The 26342-nt window shown below is 38.0% G+C and overlaps 1 protein-coding gene across 1 annotated transcript; it reads left to right on the top strand.

Moving 5' to 3' along the window:
* The first annotated feature begins 16560 nt into the window (after positions 1-16560).
* LOC101678421 (solute carrier family 7 member 13-like) lies at positions 16561-25979 on the top strand. Its single transcript, XM_004766954.3, has 4 exons — positions 16561-17265; positions 18163-18294; positions 21782-22143; positions 24984-25979. The coding sequence occupies exons 1-4, from the start codon at positions 16599-16601 to the stop codon at positions 25257-25259; spliced, it is 1437 nt and encodes a 478-aa protein (XP_004767011.1). The 5' UTR covers positions 16561-16598; the 3' UTR covers positions 25260-25979.
* The last annotated feature ends 363 nt before the right edge of the window (positions 25980-26342 follow it).

Here is a 26342-nt window from a genome sequence, read left to right as displayed (position 1 = left end):
CCAAGCTTAGAGAATCCAAATCTTTCATAATGGGTAATAAGTCTCCTTTACCTTTACCCTAAAGTAAGTCACTGTCTTACTATATAGTAAACAAACCTGCCTTTTCTTCTAGATAGAAATGCTATCTATATGTCCATGGCAGTTCACTACACAAACAACCTTGAAACTGCAGTCGAGGACAAAGGCAGTCATTGTCTCTGCCCACTAGATGTACATAAATGCAAGAAACCCGTGGACAATTGTCTCCCAATGATACCCACCCTTCATTCCTACATTTGGCTGCTAGTGAACTGCCCCATGACCATACTAATCCATCAACTATTCTGTTAAATCTAACAGAGGCTGGGACCAAACACATTCAATTTGTCTCACAGAGCATTTAATTAAGGCTGCTATTTATAAGATCCCAAACAACAAGATGAGGGAGTATTGACCTCAACCTTACTCCCCTTCCTGCCACAGTGTCCTGAACCCAACCAGATGAACGAATCCCAACCGAATCACTGAGTAACTGTTATGGAAATGGATGTAGAGAAGACTATTTGGAGATGTTAGAAGCTGTTTTGTATAGGAGGTGCTAAAGTTGAGGCCATCACCTCCTGTTTCAGATATACTTCTTGGTCACATAAAAGGACATAGCAATCAAATCATTGTCAGCCATTTGGCTTGGAACAGTTTTGAAAGAGAAGCACCAGGTTATTTTCCTTCAAGAGGAAGGTCCCACGAATGGCTCCGAAAGACAAAAGATCATTATTGTCCATCCATCCATATTTTCCAGAATCTAGAATGTTCTATCCTGGAAACCTACAATGGCCATAGGAAGACTCAGCAAACAGTGTACTCAGCCAAGTATTATTTTTATAAACTAGTACCATGTCAATCTAACAAGGGAATCCTGGTCAATGAACCAGAATTAATTTTGAATTCCCGAGGCTTTCTTTTGGCAGGCTGCTACACAGAGGTTATATCAACCAGATGAGCTTTAGTTTGTTTTGTAAGGAAAGGAAGAAGCATAATAACCAGCAATGATCCGAAAAGCCTCCCAAATTTATAAAATTGGTATAGATAACTTCCTATCGCATTCTTCCTGATTATTACCCAGGAAGCAGCCAAGAATGGGTTATCACTTTCTAACAATGATTATATTCAGTGTCTAAGCTACCTAAGGCATGTGGACCGGAAGAACGTGCAGGAGGTAAAATCAGAAAGATTTTTGTGTTGATTTTTGAGACTGTCTTCCAAACATTAAACTTTTCTGTTACGAAACTACTGACAGTTTTATGAGGTTTCCCTTATATATAACATTTCTCTTTTCTTTTTTTGCTCTTAAAATTCTTTGCCTTTGACTTTTGACAATTTAATTATAATGTGTCTTGATGTATCCCTATTCAGGTTCAACCTATTTGGGATCCTTGGGGCCTCATGGACTGGATGTCCATCTCTCTCCTCAGTTTCAGGAAGTTTCTAGCTATTATTGTTTTTGTATTATTGTTGATGTGTTTCTTTGATTTTGTTATTAATTGGTTTATATAGTTGGCTGCTCCCACGTTGGGGGCATAGATATTTAAAATTGTTAAATCTTCTTGTTGGACAGACCCTTTGAGTATGATATAGTGTCCTTCCTCATCTCTTATTATAGTCTTTGGCTTAAAATCTAATTGATCTGATATAAGGATTGCCACTCCTGCTTTCTTCTGATGTCCATTAGCATGGTAAATTCTTTTCCACCCCCTCACTTTAAATGTTTTAAATATACTTTCTGTCTCTTTCTCTTCTCCTTCTAGATTCCCATATTCTCAACTAGGATTTCTGTTTTGTTTTATCATTTCTATTCCCTTGTCAAACTCTTTGTTCATGCATTGTTTTCCAAATTTTGCTTACTTGTCCACGCTTTCTTATAGTTCACTAAACTTCCTTAAGAAAGGATTATTCTGAACTCTTATCAGTTCATGGTCTCTATTTTAGGGTCAAGTACTGCAGTTTTATTATAACCTTTGGTGGTGTCATATATACCTGATTTTTTTTTTTATCTGTAATTCCTCATATTGGTATCTGTGCATTTGAGTAAGCAGGCTCCTCTTCCAGACTTTACAGGTTTACTTAGACAGAGATAATTTTTCACCAGTCAGTTCAGTTCAGGTTTCTGGGTGTGTCTGCTGGTAATGACCTTGGGGATGTGGGCCTGGTGTTAAGGTCAATTTGGGGGGTGAGCCAACTGTTTGGGCTCTGAAAACAGGGATAGGGGTTGTGCCTCTGATTGAGAACAGTTGGATAGAACTGCTTTCTTGGTTTCCTATCCAACTAAGGCTGAAAAATGGGCTCTGTGGTGCCTGGATTCTCTGCTCAGGCTTAATAGATGGTCAGAACTGGGTCCCATCTATATTCAGTAATAGATGGGATTATGAATTAGCTTCTCTGCCCTGGTAGGCAGCAGGATGGACCCATACAACTCTTGGTTTAGGAGTCTGAATCGGTCGTGCACAATGAATTCCCTGCTTAGGTGGAACCACTGGTTTTGCTTGCAGAGAAGGAAGTCACAGGCTGTGTTTCCTGTTTGAGAGCTACTGTACATAGGGCTGTTGAATGGGCTTTGTAGCTGCGCATGCATTCTGGTTAGCTTTCCTGGTCAGACAGGCTAAAGACTGTATTCAGCAACGAGCAGGGCTACAAATTAGAGTCCTTGGCCAGGCTCAGCAGAGAAGTGGTTCTAGGAGCATCTGGGTGGCAGTTGGTTAAGTATCTTCCCTTGGCTCAGGTCATGATCTCAACTCCCTGAGATCAAGCCCCACATTGTGCTCAGTTTCCTGAGATCAAGCCCCACATCGGGGAGTCTGCTTCTCCCTGTCCCTCTGCCCCTTCCACCACCCCATTTCTTTCTCTCTCTCAAATAGATAAAATCTTTAAATAAAAAATTTTTAATTAAAAAAAAAAGAAGCAACTCTAAAGCTGTTAAAACTTTTATTGTCTTAAACCGACCCACACCTCAAGTTTCCTGACCCAATAGGGCCACTGGCTTTACTCTGCAAACTATCCGATCCACCCTCATCTTACCTGAAGTACCCCTTGGTAGCAGCTCCTGGAAGCTGTTGTTTGCCCTTTGGGCTAGATGAAGCTAGAAGGAACTCTCCATAGTGGGTGGACCTCTGTCTCAGCCCCTTGTTTGGGTGGGAAGAAAAGGGGACATTCCAGGCTACTTGAAACTTCTCAAACAGGGTCTCTCCACCCTCAGCCTGACTATGAATTAATTCCCCTGCCAGTGTATATCATGGGAAGACTCCATACCCAGTACCAACCTTTTTCTGAGGGTGATCAGCTCTACCCACCTGCCTCTTAGCTTGAGCACCACCAGGTCACCAGCCTAACTGGTCAGATGGTGCTGGAAGACAGTCTCTGCAGCAGGTGTGGCTGGGATTCAAAGCTTGTCTTGGCATGGACAAACCAGGATCCAGGGGCAGCCAAACCCCTCATATGAGGATCTGAATCAGGCAAGTCTGCACCCCAAAGTGTTCCCTGATGAGAATATGCTACAGACTTGGTTTTGCAGAGGAGCAAAACCACTATTTGGAACTAGTACTTGGGCACTGCAGTTACGAACTTAGTCTGCCAAAATCCACGTGCTGGGTGTCGCAAGCCCCTCCTCCACTTTTTCATCACAGTCTGACTGCCAGTGGTTGAACCCCACAGATTACCCTGAAATCTCTGTAGTGCAACATCAGAGTAAAAGCTCACACAAAGTGACCCACAACACTGGAGGGCACCTGATTGTCCCCCCTGGGTTCTCCTTTCCCACTAGAAGAGCTAGAGGTTCAGAGAGACCTCTCCTCATGGTGTTTCACTGGCCTAGGGGAGGGGCAATGCAGTCAACATGTAGCCGCATCACTTATGCTTCTGATTCAGCCTGTCTTCATCTCCTTGGTGGAGGAGAACACTTCAGCCTTACCCCCATGTTCTAGGATTTTCTCAGTGGTATCATGTTCTCAAATAGATGCTAGCTGTTTTTATTATGAGGGGAAGCAAAGTCAGAAACAACCTATGTTACCATCTTGGTGGCATCACCATTCCCTTGCTGTATTTCTAATAACTGAGGCTATTGCAAATATCTTGTATGTTTGGTCCATCACTTAGAAAACTACACACTGGCGAGTAAAGATACTCTTTTTAGGGATGATAAAGTATGGAAACAAATCATGGCTGCTGACAGCCATTTGCTGACTGCCTGTTCATGTCCACCGAGTTTTCAGTTCCATAGCTGGTGCTGAAGTTAAACAGCTATAGCAAACTAATGAAGGGTTGCTGCTGAGCCAAACCATCCGTAGACCATGCCCAGACATTTATGGGAACGCTTGTAAATAGAGAGCACTATTGAACCAGCAGCTCTCCTTCAGTCAGCAAATTGGGGTGTAGCTGATGCTTTTTCATGAAAAGCCAGAATACCACTGGGCCAAGCTAGTTACATTCTTGAATATGCCACTTCCATTTGATACAAGAGACTTTTTGGGCTCTTCACACCTTCTTAATAGCTGAGTCTGAGCTGATTCACCCCAAAATGAGAACAACAGGCTAGAGAGTCACAATGCCTCCATGGGTCAGTTGTTCAGTTTGACAGCATCCTAGTAACAAGCTAATAATTGTTTTTCAATAGGGGTATACCTGGTAGTTACATTAAAGGGGAAACAAGTCAAAACCTCAAGGCCAACCTCCAGCTATAAGCTGCATCTCTTTGCCAGAGGACAGATGCAATAGGAAAAAAAATAAAAATCATAGCGACTTCTAGGTCAGTGGAGTATTTATGGTTGTGGATTCCCAAAGGTGTATGCCACAGCTTGCTGGACAGCTTCCAATACAGTCTGATGATCTTTGCTTCCCACTCAAATAATAGTGATCCTTGAATTAGCTGATACAGAAGAGCAAGTAGAGTACCCAAGTGAGACATATACAATCTACAGAACAGAAAGAATCCATAAGGTGCTGATCCTCCTTTAATAGCAGGGGTTTAGAGATTTTTTTTCTTAAGTACCAGAGGGATTGAGTGTTATGAATCTGCCTTCATATTCCCAAGAAACCTCACTTGGTAAGCAGTACTCTGAATTTTGTTGGGCTTCATCAGTCTGTTGGTGGAGGCAAAATAACACCACCTCTGGTCTGTTAAGACTGAGGCTTCTGATCTACCAACCAATAGGACATGAACTATACAATATGAATTTTGGATATCAGAGGGCAGAGGCACTCACACAAAATCCTGACCACCAAATGGTGGCAAACAGCAAGAGAGTTTAAGGTTCCCTAGAGGAATACTATGAAAGTATATTGAAGGCCTTGCCAATGAATGTGAATTAGTCTTGGTCTTCAGGTGCGAGTGGGATAGGAAAAAAGTGCTGGCAATGTCTAAGATAGTGTACCAACTAGCATCAATCTGTACAATGGTTTCCATTACAGTCTCCAGGTCTGGAACAACCAGGACTATAGGAACAACGGAATGCATTTGGCAATACATCTACCATAAATCTGCATCTCCCACTAGATTTCGTCACTGGCCATAGAGTAACAGTTGTATTGAGATGTGCACCTTAGCCCACACAATGAGGGGAAAGGAGGTGGATCTGGGAGAAACTTATATGTCCCACAAGTACTCTCTATGTGCATTTCTACCTGAACAGGAGAATCACCTCTGGACTTTTTGATCATTCATATCACAAGCATGCCAATAATACATTCAACAGAGGAAGTCCAAATAATACATTCAACAGAGGAAGTCCAAAAATAGAGTACATTGAATTGACCAAAGAGTTTTATTGACAAAGGAACTTTAATGGATAGAAGGCTTCCTTTCCACACTGAATTCTACCCAGATCACTTTAGCTGTGTGTTGCCTATAGGACTGAGTTTGTTGATGAATCAGGAACCTGTATCTAAAAGCCTCCACAAAGTTTCCCAACATATTTGGCTGGGTATAGATAGAGAGACCTCAGTCACCTCCTTAATTGTCTTTCTTCTCAAGATACCTACAGTTGAGGAAAAGGGGGAGAGAGACCATGGAGAAAGAAAGAATGGCTTTGTGCCATTAAATCTCAAATTAACAAAACTGCCTCCAAAAGAAATACAATATGTGGGATTAATAAACTGGATTCAGCACAGGCTAATGATGATAGGTCTGCTTAAACTGAGATTCCAAGAGCCCAATTTATCCAGACCTTATAAGGTAAATCAAACCCCCAAAAGAAAATATCTCCTTTATCTTTGTAAGGAACATTTTCTACTTTTAGCATTTTGTCTCTCATATCTGTAGGTAAAAATCTTTCTAGCTGTGTGAGCCCATTTAAAGAATATTTGATCGAGTATGGATTTTCTATTTATTATTCTGTAAGTTTCTTAGACTATTTTCAATGCGAGATCTTAGGAGAAAAATTACAAGACTGATTCTTGTTAGAAAAAGCTAAGGATCCTGAGGATTTTTTTATATTATGACAAATACAACCAGTGAAATTTAAGTCAAAAAAGACCATATGTGAGAGGTGTATGAGGTGTATGATGTGAGGTGTATGATGTTTGTACTAGATCAGTAGAAAAGATTGACCAATGCTCAGGACCAATGTTGCGTACCAATGATTATTTGAGTGCTCTCTTAATACTACCTTATCTTATCTCATAGCATACACACTTGAGCTTGCTTACTATGGCAATAATACATGGAGAGTCTTGTGATTACCTGGTGAACAAGTAACAAACTAGAGCCCATCTCTTCCTTTCAAAGGTTGTCTCAATGAGGTTTTTGGCAAAATATGTCTGACAAAGAAACTCATAAATAGCAGGTATCTGAAGGGCAGGTAGTATATGTTCCATTTGAAAGTTCTTTCAAATACTCTAGAATCCAAGCCTTTTCGCTAAAATTTTGATGTTTGTAGTGATAAGTAAGAAGCCTGTTTTTTAAAACACAGATCAAAGTAAAAACACCAATTCTGACACTTGTGGCCGACTCAAACTAACCTATAGGTAAAAAACTGGCAGATTGCAGGTAGTTTTATAGATTCTGTACAGCCCAGGAAGGTATTTTGGCTGTATATGGGGTAGATGGGGCTGAATGAACCAAGTGTGCCACTCTAGGAGACTGATGACCTGCCCCTTCACATTTTTTATAGAGGGGCTGGGAAACAGTAGGGATTACCCAGATGTGTAGAAAGACTCAGAACTTGGCAGTTAAAGTGTTGATCCAGAAGGCATGAGCAAATGCTAACAAGTTTACTTCTCCACGGTTTACCCATGGCCCCAGATCTCATAGCTTACTAAAAAGAAAACCAGATTTTTAGAGCTAATATGGAATAAAAAGCTCAAAAGAGGCATTTAACCTTTAAATTTCACCTTAAAGTACCTTTAAAGAAGTGCTTTCCAGGTGACACTTCCAAGTGCTTTCCAAGTGACATTTCCTTCCTTTATCAAAGTCCATCATCCCACCCACAAGGAGCCAGCTATCCTTTCCATGGAATAGTATCTATAAAATCATCTTCAGGCAGAGCAAGTGAATGCCCCCAAGCAAAGGACAGTCATCAAAACAATGCCAAATTAGTAATCATGACCAGAATCTCTCATTCATAGGTAACATCTATAGTATGAAAACACAAAAAAGTTGGCGCCTGGGTGGCTCAGTGGGTTAAAGCCTCTGCCTTCGGCTCAGGTCATGATTCCAGGGTCCTGGGATCAAGCCCCTCATCGGGCTCTCTGCTCAGCAGGGAGCCTGCTTCCCTCTCTCTCTCTCTGACTACTTGTGATCTCTGTCTAGTAAATAAATAAATAAATAAATAAATAAATAAATAAATAAATAAAAGAAAACACGAAAAAGGAATTAATTTACTCTGGTCTTTCTAGAATTCAGGGATAAGAGTCACTAAGCATCCCTTGTTGGGGAATCCAGTTGTCTGGCCATCCCTCTTCTTTTAAAAAAAAAAAAAAAAGATTGGTTGACTGATTGATTGATGAGAGAGAGAGAGAAAGAAAGAGAACACAAGCAGGAGAGGCAGAAAGGGAGGTAGAGAGAATCTCAAGCAGATTCTGCACTAAGCGTGGAGTCTGACACGGCCCCACCTGAGATCATGACCTAAGCCAAAACCAGGAGTCAGACACTCAGCCAATTTTACCACCCAGGCAGCCTGGCCATCCCTCTTCTTTGTACCCACCTCTCTATTTCCACCTCAGGTATAAACCTGAACATTTTTGCATCTTTTTTTTTTCCCCTCCACCCTTGAAGCAGAATATATATGGTCTTAGAAAGCAAATCATTTTCTAGGGCAGGTACTTAGCAGGAATGGACTACTCTGGATATGCCACATCCTACCAGCCGACTCAGAATTCCAGATTTCCCTTGCATGAAACTCTCCAAATTTCACTGCTCCAGAGCTTCAGTGATCCACAGACAACAATTCTAAACCACCATGTCACTGACCAACCCTACTTGGTCAAGTGTCCTTCCCCTGCCCCTATAAGGAATGTTCCCCAGACCCTGGATATCTCAGCTGACCATGGTGCTGCTTCCAACGGACCACTTCACCAGGAAAATGGACCCATATTTACACACTTTGAGGTTCACTGGTCAAAGCCAATAATAACACAAGATACAGTGTAGGATCAAAGGAGCTTATAGATATGGTGCTATGGGGTACATGAGGCTCCCCAGGTACTCCTCCCTATGTTCTATGAATAGATATGCTTAAGCCTGGATGATGCAAAAGTTCTACTCCAGGAAAGAAGGCCCTAATATTCTGAAGATTTACACATTTATAGAGGGAAAAATTGGAAAAGATACTGTCTAAACAAGTCCAAAGCCTCTGAGTTTGATAATGAGGATTCTAGTATTCCCTTTAAATTCATCCTCATTGAAGCAAATACAGTAAATACATAAATATTAAATTTGCTGAGCAGAAATTTAAATTCAGTTCATTTATCTCTACCACCAACCAATAATCAAGGCACAACTAACCAAAAAGAATAGGTACCATTGCTGCTTTTAGCATTCATTCACCTAAAATTATGCTGTGTAATTAGCATGCTACACATATGCTATAGACCAGAGACTATCAAAATGAAGCCAGGCATCCATAAATTCTATAGAAAACTTAGTGGGAGCATTATAGATATGAACAGTTAGCAAGTTAATTGTTCTGAGGTATTGAATAAAGATCACGAGAAGATTTTTTTCATTATACATTAGAGATCACTAAAAAATTATTCATCGGGCTCAGCTGAGTTTTCTATGATAAATTGACCCCTATTTCTAACACATAGGGAGAAAAGAAACTGTTTTAATGTTTTGATCAGAATGGAAATCATTTTGCAAAAAGTTCATGTGTAGACAATTTAAAATCTGAAAGAAAAGCAGGACAAATGACGTATATTAACTTTCCATCTTGCCACTTACTAGGAAAGTTTTTGACCACTCTAGGGATGCAGTATAGAGCAATGGTTTAGAGTATAAAATTTAGAATCAAAAGACCTAGGTTTAAATCTTGGCTTTAACATGGTATGTGGATATCTGACAATTACAGAAGTTCTCTGAGCCAATTTGTTACGTCTAAAATAAGAATAATAACAAGGTCAATTGGAGTAAACATTAAATGAAATAATTCCTGGAAAATATTAGCATAGACAACGTGAAATATCAATATATGCCCTTATCTCTTTTTGGAGAGTCCACAGAATTTTTAAAAATGTAAACATTTGACTTCCCGAGATTAATACTATGTTGATTCCAAAACCTCAAGTGGACCCAAATACCAGAACTGGATGAAACTAATTCACCTAAACATGGCCAATCACTCCCATGGGCAGGTTTCAAGCTTAGTTATCTTAAGTGGGAAAAAAGCTTGACAAGGAGTCAGTAATTACTGAGCATAACAGTTCTGGCCTGCCCAGTTTCTGAAGCAGTAGAAACAAGAATAGGAATGTATTCACGATCTTCAAGTCACAAGCAAAAAAGATCTAAAATAAATCCTGCTGTTAACTGAGTGCAGAGATACTTCCTGGGTACCTCACAAGGTTCCTCTAATTTATGCCTTCCACTCCTCACTGCTACATCCCACTCACAAGATCCTATCCCCTTTGCACTGGCTTTATTGAGTTTCCTATTGTAGCAATGCTGGGTATATTTTTTATTATTATATAACAACCACCCTCAAAACTTAATGATTTGAAACAACAAATATTTATTATCTCAAATTTTCTGTCAGGAATTTGAGAAAGCATTTGCTGATCTGCTGAATCAGAGTACATCAAGATTTCAATCATGTGGGCCAGGACTACAATCATTTGAAGACTTGATTGAAGCCAGAAGATCCTCTTCCAAGATGGCTAACTCACATGCTTCTGATAGGAGGCTTCAGTTCCTCACCAGGTGGGTCTCCCCACAAAATGTCCTTATGACGCGGCCAATGCCCCTCCACAAAGAACGGGAAAAAGAGAGAAAGAAGGGAAGAGGAAGGGACAGGAGGGGAGGGGGAAGAGAAGCTTCACTGCCTTTGAAAACATAATCTTAAAATTGATATACCATCTCTTTTTCTGTATTCTTTTGTCACACAGAACACCACCAGTACCAGTACAATATGAAAGGAAACTACACAAAATAGTGAATACCAGGAGGCAAGGATCATTATGGACCACTCCTGAGGTTGGCTACCCCAATCAGGACCTGAGCCTACAGTACAAACACAACATCCATTATTATACCATTTTGTAAGCTATCAAGTTGGTCATTCTTCTGTCACTTGCCACTTCACTCACTACAGTCCAGCTGCAACACATGTCTTTCAGTACATGCGTACAGTTGTTTTTCCTCTAAGAAGGTTTGCATATGCTCTTCCTTCTACCTAGAATTCTCCTCTCTCTCAGTCTCTGCCACTTAGATTCTCAGTTTAAACATCACCTCCTCTGAAAGGTCTGTCATGATCAAATTATGTCATCAGTGATGTTTAAAATAACAGTGTTAACTGTTAATATTTACTAAGTATATCTTATATGCCAGGTACTGTTCCAAGAACTTTTTATATTCTAATATATTTAATCCTCACATAACCCAATGAGATAGGTACTTTTATTACCCACATTTTGCAAACGAGCAAATAGACATAAAGTAACCCGCTTAAGGCCAGAAAGCTAGGAACTGGTGGAGGATGTGAAGAAGAGGAGAGAAGAATGAGAGGAGACTTGAGAAATAGCCAGGAAACTAATCTTGTAGATACACAGACCGTGCTATGTTGATATTATTCTAAGGGCAATAGGAAGCCACTGGAGAGTTGTAATCAGGGGATATAATGGATGATCAAAGTAATAAACATTTTTAAAATATAAAGAATAATATAATAAATATCTTAGACACTCAAGAAATTAAACACTACAAATATTGTTGAAGAATCCTATGCATCTCTCCTTTCCCATTTCCCCACATAGCCCTGGAGGTAAGCCTTATGTTGAATATCATTATATTTTTATTACATATGTACATATCTATGCATAATATATGACATTTATTTTTAATATTTTACCATTACATAGGTACATGCTACATGTTATATATTCCACAAATTGTCTTTTTTTGGTTCAATTTTGTGTTTTTAAATATACACATGTTAACACTATTCTCTAGTTCATCCATATTGACCACCTTGATATACTTCCGTTCTCCTATTGATGGGCATGGTTTTAAAATTTTTATAGTGACAAACATTGTCACAACAGTGCTATAACCATTATTTTACACTGATCTTTATAAGGTAGGTCCTAGGTATAAAAGGATTTAAAAACAATAGAAAGGAAAAGAAAAAAAGACACCAAAACTGTCATTATCTATGAAGTAAATCATTATCAGTATTTTAGAATCATTAAACAAATAATTATTAAGCAATAAAGCAGAGTTTATGATTACTTTATTAATTATGTACCAACATCAAATAGTAAGAAAATGCTTAAATTACAAGCGAATTTTTAGAATTTACAAATGAATGTTTAGAATTTAAAAACAAAATTAAACATGATGTACCTAAGCCTAAATTTAACAACAAAAAGACATTAAAAGCCTTACTCTTAGAATATTCTATCTTTTCCTGGAGAGTGGATCAGGAAAAGGCAGGGGTTGAAAGCAGGAAGATAAGAGCTTTTGCCATTACCTAAGAGAAAAATGATAGTGGCTCAGATCAAGTTACCTGTAGCAGAATCAGACATATGATCAGAAATAGATACAATTTGGAAATAGAATCAAGAAGACTTGGTGAGGGATTGGATGTAGAAAGTAAAGTATCAAAGATATTTGGACAGTTTAATCAATTGGGCATGAGAATGAAATTTACTAAGGCTTGAGATGGAGAGAGTTACACTTCCAACTTGTATCAAAATAATCCTCCACCAAAAACAGTAAAAAGCTGTATTCAATATAAAAGTGTCTATTTGCAAGAACTAGAAATAAATCAAGCAGCAAGGGCTTAAGGAGTCAGAGTCCTAGAAAAAAAGGAAACCAAAAGAGGTTAACTTCACATTTAGCATCACCTTTCCCCTAGAAGCATTTGACAACATGTAATTGGTGAACTAGATGTATATCAAAATAAAACACCTAGACAGAAACATGGAAAGAGAAATAAGAGATGGAAAATACAGAAAATAGAATAAACATGTATAATATGGGCAAAGACCAATATACTTTTGAAATATAATTTCACATCCATCAGCAAAAACTTTAAGTCTGACAATACTGTGTTGGCAAAGAAGTGAAATTTGAAACCATCTAATAAAACAGCAGTACCATGTCATCTAACAATTCCACTCCCTATGCATATCCTAGAGAAACTCAAACATGTATCTAAGAATAAACTGTAAAGGATGTTCACTGCTGCATTGAATTTAATGGTGAAAAAGATGTTCTCCAAAGGCAAAGAGATATATTTATGCAATAGAAAACTATAAAGGCAACTCCAGTCTTCCAGTGCCAGGCCCACACACCTTGGCCAGTCTTATTGCTGTCCACCTCTTACAACCCCACATCCAATCCAGCAACAGTTGTGTGGTGTCTACTTTCAAAATATATGAATATTCAATCACTTCAAACCTCCTTTGCCAATATTCTTGCCCCTAAGCTTAAATACCTTTGAGTCCTATATACTTGGACTGGCCCAGGTCTGGCTCTCTTTCATAAGTGAAGCTCTAATTCAATAATCGTAAGTTATACAAGAAATAATCCAAACAGCCAGCTACAGCATGCTTAAGAACATCCTTTAGGGGTGCCTGGGTGGCTCAGTCATTGAGAGTCTGCCTTCACCTGGGGTCATGATCCCAGTGTCCTGGGATCAAGTCCCATATCTGGCCCTTTGCTCAACAGGGAACCTATTTCTCCCTCTCCAGCTCCCCCATGCTTGTGTTCCCTCTCTCACTCTCTCTTTCTGTCAAAAAAAAAAAAAAAAAAAAAAAAAAAAAAAAAAAAAAAAAGAACATCCTTCAATCAGGAATTAGTAAATAAAGCATCCGCAAGATATTCATTTATCTCCAATTGCAATAAGTTTAATTAAGGATAAAACTTTTCTCAAATGTCCCTGTGCTTAGGAAAATATTATCCGTTAACTGTCAACCTTTTCATTCCACACAAACACTACCATTACCACTACCACTATCAACATTCATCAGTCATCGCCATCTGACATATTGCATATATGTGTTTTTGTGTTTACTTTTCTTTCTCTTGACAAAGATAAAGAAGTATTTCTGGGGGCAACTGGGTGGCTCAGTGGGTTAAGCCTCTGCCTTTGGCTCAGGTCATGATCCCAGAGTCCTGGAATTGAGCCCCACATCGGGCTCTCTGCTCAGCAGGGAGCCTGCTTCGTCCTCTCTCTAGGCCTGCCTCCCCATCTACTTGTGATTTCTCTCTGTCAAATAAATAAATTTTTTTAAAAGCATCTAAAAAAAAAAAAAAAAGAAGTATTTCTGTCTGCCTGACTAGAATACAAAAAGTCTTTGCCTGCTATGAGCTTTACACAGTTAAGTGCTCAATAAATTTTTGTTAACTGAAGTAAACAATAGACCAAAAAAAAAATCACAAATTAATTTTTCTGTATTTTATCCTGCTGCAAACAAATAATGGGTGAATGAATGTATGAGTTAATAAAAAAAATATTGAGGGGTGCCTGTGTGGCTCAATGGGTTAAAGGCTCTGCCTTCAGCTCAGGTCATGATCTCCAGGTCCTGAGATCAAGCCCCGATCTGGCTCTCTGCTCAGCAGGGAGCCTGTTTCCCTTCCTCTGTCTCTGCCTGCCTCTCTGCCTACCCGTTATCTCTGTCTGTCAAATAAATAAATAAAATCTTTTTAAAAAATTGAATGTATTTTAAAATATTGGATGTATTAACACTTGCATATGACACAAGCTGCACATGTGATTTGGAGACTGTAATGGCCTAAATAAATATATTTATTCAAATTGTATTTCCTTTAAAAGTGAAAAGTCATTTGTCTTGTAGCTTTCAAATTTTTCATCTTTGGTGTTTAGAAGTTTACAATTTTCTTGGGGTGGATTTCTTTGGATTTATCATGTTTAGGACTCATTCTCTGTCTTATATATGCAGCTTTATATCTTTTGACAAAGTTGGGAAATTTTCAGCTGTCATTTCTTTAAATATTTTTCAGGCTTATCCCCTTTCTCCTCTTTTCTGGAACACCAAAGACACAAGTGTTAGATCTTGTATTATATTCCCACAAAAATCATTCAGATACTGCTTTTTTTTTAAGTTCATTTTCTTTCTATTGTCAAGGTGAGTATTTTGACTACTCTATTTTCAAGTTCACTGATTCGTTCCTTGTGTTCTCCATTCTGCTGTTGAGCCCATTCACCGAGTTTTTAATTTATTATACGTTTCAGTTCTAAAATTTCCATTTGGTTTCTCTTTATATATTCTATTTTTTTCCTGGCTCCTTCTATTTTTTATTTCTTTAAAGCATGTTTGTACAAGCTTATTGAATAATTTTTATGATGACTACTTTAAAATCCTTGCCAGATAACTCCAAAATCTATTGTCATCTCAATATTGGTGTCTGTTATCTTTCTTCATTCAAGTTGAGAGTTCCTGGGTATATTGAATGATTTTCTATGGTATCTTGGACATTTTGAATATTACATTATTAAATATGAGATATTACCCTGGACCTGGAAGCTCCTAAATATGTTTATTAATAGATTGGTTTATATCTACAGGGACAATATTGACATCAAATTGTAATAAAAGAATGAGTGCTTCCACAAAATAATTTCATTATATATAACCTAAACTATTACGCTAAGATGGCCAAAATGACCTCTGCCTCCTGGTATTAATGTGTTAAATTAATCCTCTTCCCTTGAGTGTGGGCAGAACTAGGGAATTCTTATTTCCAATGAATAGAATACAGCAAAAGTGAAGGGATGTCACTTCCAAGACTTCTTTCTTATCATCTCTTCTCTGATGGAACAAGCCAGATGCTACACTGTGATCTGCCCTATAAGGAAGTCCACAGAGGAAGAACAAAGAAAGGTCTCCAGCCAATAGTTTTGAGAGACTGAGGCCTTTGGTCCAACAGTCTTCAATAAACTGAATCACAACCGTATGAGTGAACTTGGAAGTGGATCCTTCCCCAGAGGAGCCTTGAGATTATTACAGTCCCAGCCAGCAGATGACTGAAGCTTCATGAGAGACTTAAAGCCAAAGGTCCCAGCTACCAGCATCCAAATTTCTGACCCACAGAAGCTGTGAACAATGTTTTTCAGGTCACTAACTTCTTGGGCAATGCATCAGGCAGAAGTCCACACAAGTGCAATTATTAAGCCATGAAGGTCACTACTCCAACAGGTGCTTCGCATAGTTCCATGGAAATGACTCTATGATAAAATGAAATTATCACCCTCATTTTAGAGATGAGGAAATATGTATTCAAAGAAATAAAACAACTTACTAAAAAATCATGCAGCTGCTCAGTGTCAGATGTGGATTCAAAACTTGGCCTACTTAAAAGTTTATATTTTTTACATTAAACTACGGTTCCTCTCTTTGGAAAAGGAAAAATCTCTGCCCCAGAACTTAAATCTTTCTTTCTTAATTAGCTTTCACCAACTTGTTTAGTGGCAAATGTGATTTTTTAAAACAGATTTACTGAGATAAAATTCAGGTACCAAACAATTTATCCCTTTAAATTGTACAGTTAGATGGAGTTTTTTGGTATATTACATTAATAACCTTTTAAACTTGTGGTAAAATTTCATTATATACATTTTGACCATTTTGAGCATCTTTAAGTGTACAATTCAGTGGCATTAATTATAGTCACAATGTTGTGCAACCATCACCAGGCATATTTGAATTTTTAAATAATTAACATGTGAAACATTTTAACTCTGGAACACTCTAAAGATGTTCACAAATTCTTAGAACAATTCACCAGTTAATCATCTCTAAAACAGAGTTAAGTTCAAAAAAATGCTTATGTAAGGATGATGGCTAAATCAACAAAGCATGCTGCAGAAGAATCATGGGGGAAGTGTATAAAAGTAAGCAATCCACATGAAATTTTTAGATTAGCTTTCAGGATTAAAAAAAGAAAAGGAAAAAGCATGCAACTCCTGAGGGCAATAGGATTTTTCCATGGAAATATTTTATTATTTTGTGTCACAACAGGTGCAGGAATCTTTGTGTCTCCCAAAGGGGTATTAAAATATTCCTCATTGAACATAGCTGTTTCCCTGAGTATTTGGGCTGCTTGTGCTGTTCTGACTATGATCACCGCTCTCAGTCTCGCAGAGATGGGGACCACCTTCCCTAGAAGTGGAGCACCTTACTATTTCCTCAAAAGATCTCTTGGATCTTCTGTTGCTTTCCTCAGTCTTTGGATCAAACTTTTTACTTATCCCTTAGGAATAGCTACTCAAAGCTTGATAATATCTACCTATCTAATTCAGCCTTTCTATACCAGGTGCCCAGCCCCAGAGTTACTTAAGAAATGTCTAGCTTTGGCTACTTTGTGGTCATTGGGACTTCTTAATGCTCAAGGGGTGCTAACAGTGGCTTGGTTTCAAACTATCAGCATTTTGGTGAAAATGGCTGTCCTCTGCTTCATTTCCCTTACTGGGATTGTTCTGATAGGGATTGGGAAAAAGGAAAATGTGGCCAGGTTTGAGAAAGCTTTCGATGCTGAACTTCCTGGTGTCTCACAGATTGCAGAAGCCTTTCTTCAAGGATTATTTGCATATTCTGGTACATCAGTCCTGATCAACATAGCAGGTAAATTCATCTCTGAACTACTTTTGCAGCAGGCATAAGTTTTGTCTACAACTCTGTAGAGAAAGCTAGAGCTGATTCATTTGGTTTTTTACAATCAAATTTAATCTTTCTGTACTAGTTGGATGTATCACAGTCATCATTAAGGCTCAGTGTACAATCATTTATATAGAAAATGTGGAATTTAGTATTCCCCAGGTCATGTCCCTTATTTAAAACTTAGAAGTTTTATGGGCGCCTGGGTGGCTCAGTGGGTTAAGCCGCTGCCTTCGGCTCAGGTCATGAATGATCTCAGGGTCTTGGGATCGAGTCCTGCATCGGGCTCTCTGCTTGGCAGGGAGCCTGCTTCCCTCTCTCTCTCTCTGCCTGCCTCTCAGTGTACTTGTGATTTCTCTCTGTCAAATAAATAAATAGAATCTTTAAAAAAAAAAAAACTTGGAAATTTTATAAAGTTTTCAAAAGAAAATTAAGACCAATCTCAGAATTTACTGCATTTTATTCTAGTATTTTTTCAAAATATTTTAAGTATCAATTATGTAAGAAATATATTAATATAGTCTATTTGTAAAAGATAAAAGTATCAGATTTTATATATGTGTGTGTGTATATATATATATTTAATATATATATATGTGTGTGTGTGTGTATACACACACATATACATAGAGAGATTTTACTCATAGTATAAGTTCCGAATCATAATTTTTAACAAAATGGTACAAAATAGTAAGAAATCTAAGCTTTCAGGCCAAATATGTGCAGGACCAATGCAGAATCAGACCAAGCAGATGAGGAAGCAGCAAATACATGAATAATACTTTCTCCTCCTCTTCATTACAAAGAACTTTTCATAAGTCCCACAGTATTTCCTTTTCTGATGAGTTTATTTGTGTTTTTCAGGAGAGATAAAGAATCCTGGTGAGAATATTCCCAAATCTCTGATTACTGTCCTTCCCACAGTGGCTGTGATTTACGTATTGGTGAATATATCCTACCTGGCAGTTTTGACCCCTCAGGAAATCATCTCTACAGGTATGAATGTGCCCAGACAAAGAGGAACTAGTCACTACAACTACCTACTCTCAATAAACATGGTCTCCTGTGAACTGTAGATATGTTTGATACACCCATAAGAATACAAACATGATGTGTTCATGCTTTGGTTTTTATAAGGAGAGGAAAAATAGTCATCTAAACAATCTATAAAGAAGGGGCTACATGCTAAGGATGGAGGTCTAAGTGTTGTAGAATGTGAGACAGGAATTAGAAAGAGAAAGAGGAGGAGGAGAGCGCCATGGAAGAGAAAGGGGAAAGAGATGAGGAGAAATAGGAGGAATCATATCAAGAAAGCAAAGAAGAGATACTTTGTCAGAAGAATTTCCACCCTTGGGGTACACCCCAATACCTATCCTCAAATTAACTGTTTGGAATAGGCAGTACATTCTTCATTTTGTAGATAGGGAAACTGGAGCTCAGGGAACTAAAGTGATGGACAGAGTTAAGATTCAAAAATGTGTCTCCAACACCATGCACTTCTCATGATAAGAGACTGCACCTTGTCCAGGTTACTGAAGGTAATGTGTTGTAAATGTAGACAGCAAGTTGCAAGACCTGATCTTCAAACGAAACACTCTTCTCCGTTCCACTAAGTATGGTGCTCAAAGGTACACACCTAGTAACTGACAGACTCAAACCCAAATCCAAATCCAAATCCAAAACCCGTGTTTTCAACCACCATTCTAAAATGCCTCAATACAAACAAACCAAATCAAAGCAGTACCACCACTAGCAGGGCCTATTAGCAATGCAAGTAATAGTATGAATACATATTAATATATATGGGATAATAAGTTACATTAAAAAATAATCATATAAGAGACACACACAGATGTGACTAAACAGGGATACAACAAAAGGTTAATAGTAAGTGGTGTCACAGTTTTACTTCCTTTTTTATATTGTTCATATTTTCCATGATTAGCATGTTGTACTTAGGATCAGAAAAAATATTTTTCCAATGTCAAATAACATTTCCACAAAATCAAGTAATAAATTTTTATGAAAATGTCAAGTCTTTAAGAAAATGCTAAATTGGGACACCTGGATGGCTCAGTCAGTTAAGCATCTTCCTTGGCCTCAGGTCATGGTCCCAGAGTTCTGGGATCGAGTCCCGAATAGGGCTCCTTGCTCATTGAGGAGTCTGCTTCTTCCTCTCCTCCCCACTCTTTCTCATTCTCTCTCTCTCACAAATAAATAAAAAATCTTTTTTAAAAAGAAGGAAGGAAAATGGTAATTCTATTCACTTTTAAAAGGCAGAGGAGTATTTGAAATACATCCAAAAAATTCCACCAAATCTTAATTTTAAAAAAATAGTTACTCTTGAAAGAAGTTATCTAGAAAGTTCATTTACTGAGAACAACTCAGTCTTTATTCTCGAGGAAATCAAGTAATATAGCAGCAAAAATACATAAACTACAAAAATGTTGTATAGACAGGCACAGAAGTGTACAACCATGTACAAACACACTGTGTGGTTTGGGAGGAGCTGTGACTACAACCAAGACAGTGGGTCGCTTCCGTAACTAGAATTCATCCGCAGCGGAGGGGTTTTTAAGGCAAAGGTCACAAAGAGGATCAGTCTGATGTGCAAAGCCTTTACAAAAATAAGAAGCTTTGAAATTTATTTTGAAAAAACTATACAAGTTTCAAAAAGTCAAAAGGTGGCCTTATGTATCTTCTCTGACACTAGTACAAAAATGTTATGTTGCTTCTAAAAGGAAAATACAAATTTTTTAAAGATTTTATTTATTTATTTGACAGAGATCACAAGTAGGCAGAGAGGCAGACGGAAAGAGAGTGGGGAAGCTGGCCCCAGCCAAGCAGAGAGCCCAATGCGGGGCTTGATCCCAGGAGCTTGGGATCATGACCTGAGCGGAAAGCAGAGGTCACTGAGCCACCGAGACACCCCGGAAAATACATATTTTAAGAAGTAAACATTAACAGGTTACCATTACACTTTTCCACAATTTGGTCTCACAGGAATATAGAAACACACTAAAGGAGATTTTTTTTCTTAACTATTAAAATGAGGGACAGAACTGTATCAGTTATTTGTCTTAATGAAGCATGTAATATTTACCCCATTGAATATCTTTTCCTTTTTTACTTTTCATCATAGTACTTATGGCTGTATCATTTATCTATTGTTGCAAAATAAGCCTGCCCAAAATGCACCGCCTCACAACCATCACTTATTTGGTTCACAGTTCTACAAGCTGGCAACTTGTGCTGGGCTCAGCAAGGCAGTTCTGGTTGCCTGCTAGTCATACATGTGTCTGCAGCCCCCTGCAGTTTAGATAAACAGCTATACCTAGGTTGGCCATGCTTTCCTATTTGGAGGGGGCGGTGCTAAGATGGTAGGACGTTTGAGTCATTTAAGAAGCAAATGCCAGGGGCACCTAGCTGGCTCAGTCAGTAGAATGCGCAATTCTTGATATTGGGCTTGTGAGTTCAAGCCCCACATTGCGTGTACAGATTATTCAAAAATTAATCTTAGGGGTGCCTAGGTGGCTTAGTTTGTTAAGCATCTGCTTTCCAATTAGGTCATGTTCCCGGGGTCCTGGGATCAGGCTGCACTCTCAGTGGGCAGTCTGCTTCTCCCTCTCCCTACCCCTGCTCATGTGCACGCATGCACAGGCTCTCTCAAATCAATAAATAAAATCTTTTTTAAAACAAATAAAATCTTAAGAAAGTCAACACAGTTAAAAGACAGAGAGAGAAGCAAATGCCAATAAATTATTAAATGTGCAAGGACTTTATTTTTAAAAAATGCTTGCATTAGAGAAACCAAGAAGGAAGCCAGGTAAGGCTTGAGAGCCATGGGACCACAATGCAAGCTGGACTCAAAGTGAAGGAAAAAAATAAAAGGGAAAGATAGGTAAAAACACCATAGATTAATAGGTAGTAAAGGGAAGGTTTGGCACATCTGCTAGGGGGCCCTTTAGCCAAAGTTGGCCATCAGAAACATGAGTACTTCTTGGTGTCTCTACCTCACAGTCATTAGCTGGGAACAACCTGTAGGAGCATGCCTTTGGCAGAAATACCACAACGGATTTCATTGTGCCAGTGTTGTGCTGGGGCCTGATTTCAGTGATGCTCCCTGCATTTGGAAGTCTGTAAGGTGCACTTTCATGGCTCCAGAGTTACTATGGCTTGTCTCTGACAGAATACAATGAGTTTGTTAGATGGTCCTAAGTAGTGTCCCAAGAGAATAAACAGAAGTCTGTGATACCTCTCAAGGTGTAGGCTCAGAGCTGGCAAACCACTATTTTGAATGCATTTTATTGGCCAAAATAGACCACTGGTCCAGTTTATATTCAAGAATTGATAAGGAAATGTACTCCCTCTTAGAAAGAGGGGCAAAATCTTATTACAAAGAGTACAGATGTAAGAAGTAAAGAATTACTGCCATATTTGAAATGAAGCAAAAGTGACTGACTTTTCTGAAAAAATTTTTTAGATGCTGTTGCTGTCACCTGGATGGACAAAGTAATCCCTTCCATGCAATGGGTCATTTCGTTTGGGATTTCAACTTCAATAGTTAGCAACATGTGTTGTACAATACTTTCAGCCTCAAGACTGTTCTACACAGCAAGCCAAGAAGGACAACTGCCTTTGATCTTCTCTATGCTCAATAACTACTTCAGTCCAACTGTTGCTATCACCCAGATAATCATTTTAGCTTCTTTTCTTATTATATCCTCAGATTTAATCAATTTAATAAAATATTCAGGATTAGCAACCTGGGTTTTAAGAGGGCTGTATATGATAGGTTTACTTAAACTAAGGTACGAGGAACCCAATCTACCTAGACCTTATAAGGTAAATAAAGATAAAAATGCTAATATTAAATATCTACTCTCTATCTAGAATACAATTTTTTTTTTAAATCTACAGGGAATGCTCCTAACCAATCGTTAGTTGAATTTATAAAACATCTGATCTGGACTGCATGTCCCAGTATACTGATGTATAATAATGCTTTGGGGGTGGGGGATATTGGCCCAACTCAAAATCACCCTTCAGTGCTCATCCCAGCATAGGTGATGTGGCATTCCATTTTTTATTATGTCCTTGATAGAGTCCTTGTTTTCTATAAGATATTAATCTAAGCATCAGTTTGGGTGATTATAAAATTGTGAACCTGAACTTAAAAGCACAGTCTTCTAGGTAATGCCAGTAGAGCCACTGCAGGCTCCTAGAGTACCTTTGTGCAAAATATAAAAAAGCATCCCTTCTTCTAGGTGGACATGGCTTCATGTCCAGGCACAGAGCCTAGTGAGCAGAACACAAGCCAGATATCAGCCCCCTTCTGTCCCCTTACATGGGAATACCTGTGTAATGTAGTAACAACCTAAGCAATCATATGCATAAAAAATAATCAGACTCATTCAAAAAAGACCATTCTGCCGATAGTATAGAGAATGAATTAGGAAGAAGCATGAGTAGATTCAGGCCAAAGAGGCTGCAGAGGTTCACTTAGTCAACCTGCTAATCCAAGAGAATTCCAAAATTCAGAGATTACATAATTATCCTAGGTGAAGATTATATCCCGTAAGGACCTATTTAGGAAATTTTTTCTGATCTTAGCATCATATTTGGGTCTCTCCTAACTAACAGATTTTGCTTATACTTTATGATGACCTGCTCTCAGAATCTATATGAGGTTTTGTGGCATGCATTTTGTGAACCAAATTCATTATGGGTGTTTATTTCCCTCTTTCTCTTTCTTATTTTCATCTATTTTGCCTTAGTATAATGCAAGCCATACCTTGCTATGATGTAAATCCTAAGAGGTTTCAAATAGTCTGGTTTATTCTTTAATCATATCATAAATATAATCAAAATAGTCCATTTAGATACTTTCTGGCTGTAGGGACTATGTGGAAAGTAAAACAAGAGTCCCATATTTCATACCAGTGACCATAATAACCACTTGAGTGTGCTTTTTAAAATATGAATTCCCAGACTCACACCAGGTGATTCTAATTCAGTAGGTGTCAGTTGGGCCCTAGGAATCTATATGTTTATCAATTATCTTGGGGGTTCTTATCCAGAGAGGTCCACTGGCCATATTTAAGAAACACTGGTCTAGATAATCCTGACTGTCTTTTCCTCAAAATGGCTCCTTCTTTAGCTATGCCTCCGTTGAAAAAAGTGAATGATAATATCTTGGATTTGAGTCATCCATTTATTCAACAAATATGCAGTAACTATCCGCTGTGTTTCAGGCACTCTACTAGACAGTTCAGAGAAATAAAAATAAATTTTTCAATCAAGAATCTTCTTAGCTTCACAGAAGTATAAGAAATGTGTACAAATCACTGTTACAAAGTTAATTAAGAAATGCCATTTTGTTGAGCACATGCTACTGAAGTACCCTTTACACAATTCTCAAGAAGACTTCAGAAGATCAGCATTAGATAAAACTTCATTTTGCAAATGGGTCTGAGAGGACCCATTTTCCCCCCAACATCAGCTTAATATTTAAATGGCAATAACACAGATATATCATAAATATTTTATTAAAAACCCCTCAACACATTTCTCTTGTAGCACGCACCAGCCCACCATGTAGCTTCCTTCAGTTGAGACAAGGTGCAGAGTCCCAAGGGTCTCACTGTGCAGTGACAGTGACCGTGGCCGCTGGTGGTGAAAGCCCCACAGGACTGGCAGTTCAGGACCTTCTCCTGGCTCCTTTCTGGAAATGGTTCTGAGGACCAGATTAATTAAATAGCCCAAAATGATACAACTAGACAGTGGCACTAAGGTCCTTGAAGAGGAACCTTCTTTATTTGTCCTAATACCTCTATATCCCTAGTATAGCAAATGGCACATAGGAATTCAGTGACTATTTCTTGAAGGAATGAGCAATTAAGATAGCAGAGTTTGGGGGTGCCTCGGTGGCTCAGTTGGTTAAGCATCTGACTTTTCAGCGCAGGTCAAGATCTGGGGGTCTTGGGATCAGTCTCCGCTCTCAGCGGGAAGTCTGTTTCCGCCCTCTCCTCCTTCTGACCCTTTCCTGATTCATAGTCTCTCTCTCTCTTTCTCTCTCTCTCAAATAAATAACGTATTAAAAAAAAAAAAAAGTAAAGCTTGCATTTCCAACCAGACTTTTCTGATTCCAGTCTTTCTGTTGTTTTTATTAGTTATTAGTGCTTCTCCAGGAAAAACTGGCACATGCCCGATTAAAGAAACATTATAACTAAATATTACAGTTATGCTGTGCATGGCTGGTTTCCAAATTCCCAAAACAAAGCAAACTTCAATGACTAATACCAGTATGACAGAGTCAATTTTTTATTTTTTGACAAAGATTTCTTATATCTTTTTTCCTATGCCAAAAAATAAAGTACTGATTTTAGCAAATAATTGACAATACCTGATCAATAGAGTAGGTGATCATAAGAACTATGGAATAAATATAAATAAATAAATACAGTTCCACCTTTTTACAATTATTTAGTCTGCCACTGACTTACTTTCTATAATACAATACTGAGACTGTCTCCTTAAATACATGTGAAAATATATTTGCACTTTTCTCCCTGGTGTTTAGAAACATTTGTTCCAAATAGAAAGGGAATGTTCTTATATTGTTTATAGAAACTTTTGAGGAAAAAGTCATCGCTAATTTTCTTTTCTTTTTTTTTAACTTTCAGGTGCATTTGCCATTTGTATTGGGATCCATAGCTATATCTTTGTTTCTAATTTTGACACCAATGATTCAGTCTCCTAAAGTAGAGTATATATATGGGTTTATCTTTATTTTTAGTGGACTTCTATGTTACTGGCTTCATGTTCACATTAATCAACATTATGTTTGTTTTGACAAAGTCACTTGTTATTTACAATTACTATTTAATGTTTCACCACCTGAAGACCAGGATGATGGTATTTCAACAGGAGAAAAACATCTCGAAGAAATTGTTTTGTAAATAAGAAACCCTAAATGGTTAATGAATGGGTACATTTTTAAAGACAATCTTTGCTTTCAAGTGTATACACTCAAGTATACACAAGACTTCCCTCCTCCTGCCCAATCCCCAACTATATCGAATCCAACCCCCAGCTACATATTCAAATTCTTTACAATTCAAATTCTTTTACTTGTAATTGAAGCCCGAGTTCCTAGTACACTATATGTTTTTTACCACTTTCTTTCAGGTTAAAAATTTTAAATGAAAACACACACATACACCCAACAGATTAAAAGGTATAATAGGCCTACTTCTGTGTATAGAAGGAAATTAATATGCACCTGAAATTAATATAATGCTATGTGTCACTTGAAATTAATATAATGTTATATGTTAATTACATCTCAAACAAACAAACAAAATCAAAGAGTCATTGTCAGGAAGACAAGATCATAGGTGAACAGTGCCTAGCAGATATTAAGATGCACCTGCAAAAAAAAAAAAAAAGGCAATATTCTAAGTCTGAAATTTATATTAATAAAACTACATACTGATTCCTACTCACTGGTCTAAACTCTCCACAGTGATACCAATTAAAAGAATGTATTTTACTTCCAAATCCTTGTGTTCATCTTTGAAAAGTGTAACAGACTAAATCATGACCTTCAAAAATTAGAAATAGAACTGCCATATGACCTAGCAATCCCACTTCTGAGCATTTATCAGAAAGAATCAAAATCAGGATCAGGAAGAGATATTAGCACTCTTATGTTCATTAAAACACTGGAAAATGTGGAAACAACATAAATGCCCACTGATATATGAATGGATTAAAAAAAGTGGTATGTGCAGAGAACGGAATATTATTCAGTCCTTAAAAAAAAGAAGGGAGTCCTGCACCATTTTATATTCCCACCAACAGGACACAATGGTTTCAATTTCTCCACATCTTCAACATTTGTTGTCTGTTCTTTTTTTATATATAGCTATCATAACAGGTGTGATGTGATCTCTCATGTGGCTTTGATATGCATCTCACTGACAATCGGTGACATTGAGCATCTTTTCATACACCTAATTGTCACTTGCATGTCTTCTTTG

This window comes from Mustela putorius, unplaced genomic scaffold (genome assembly GCF_011764305.1).
Source record: "Mustela putorius furo isolate JIRA1106 unplaced genomic scaffold, ASM1176430v1.1 tig00003846_pilon_pilon_pilon, whole genome shotgun sequence".
In the NCBI taxonomy this organism is placed as follows: Eukaryota; Metazoa; Chordata; class Mammalia; order Carnivora; family Mustelidae; genus Mustela; species Mustela putorius.
Note: the sequence above shows the minus strand (reverse complement) of the source record. Positions and strands in the feature narration are given on the sequence as shown.

Coding starts and splice junctions, on each gene's coding strand:
- LOC101678421 (XM_004766954.3), top strand. CDS start 16,599: ATGCAACTCCTGAGGGCAATAGGATTTTTCCATGGAAATATTTTATTA. Junction 18,295..21,781: donor TCAGGAAATCATCTCTACAG/GTATGAATGTGC, acceptor AAAATTTTTTAG/ATGCTGTTGCTGTCACCTGG. Junction 22,144..24,983: donor ATCTACCTAGACCTTATAAG/GTAAATAAAGAT, acceptor TTTAACTTTCAG/GTGCATTTGCCATTTGTATT.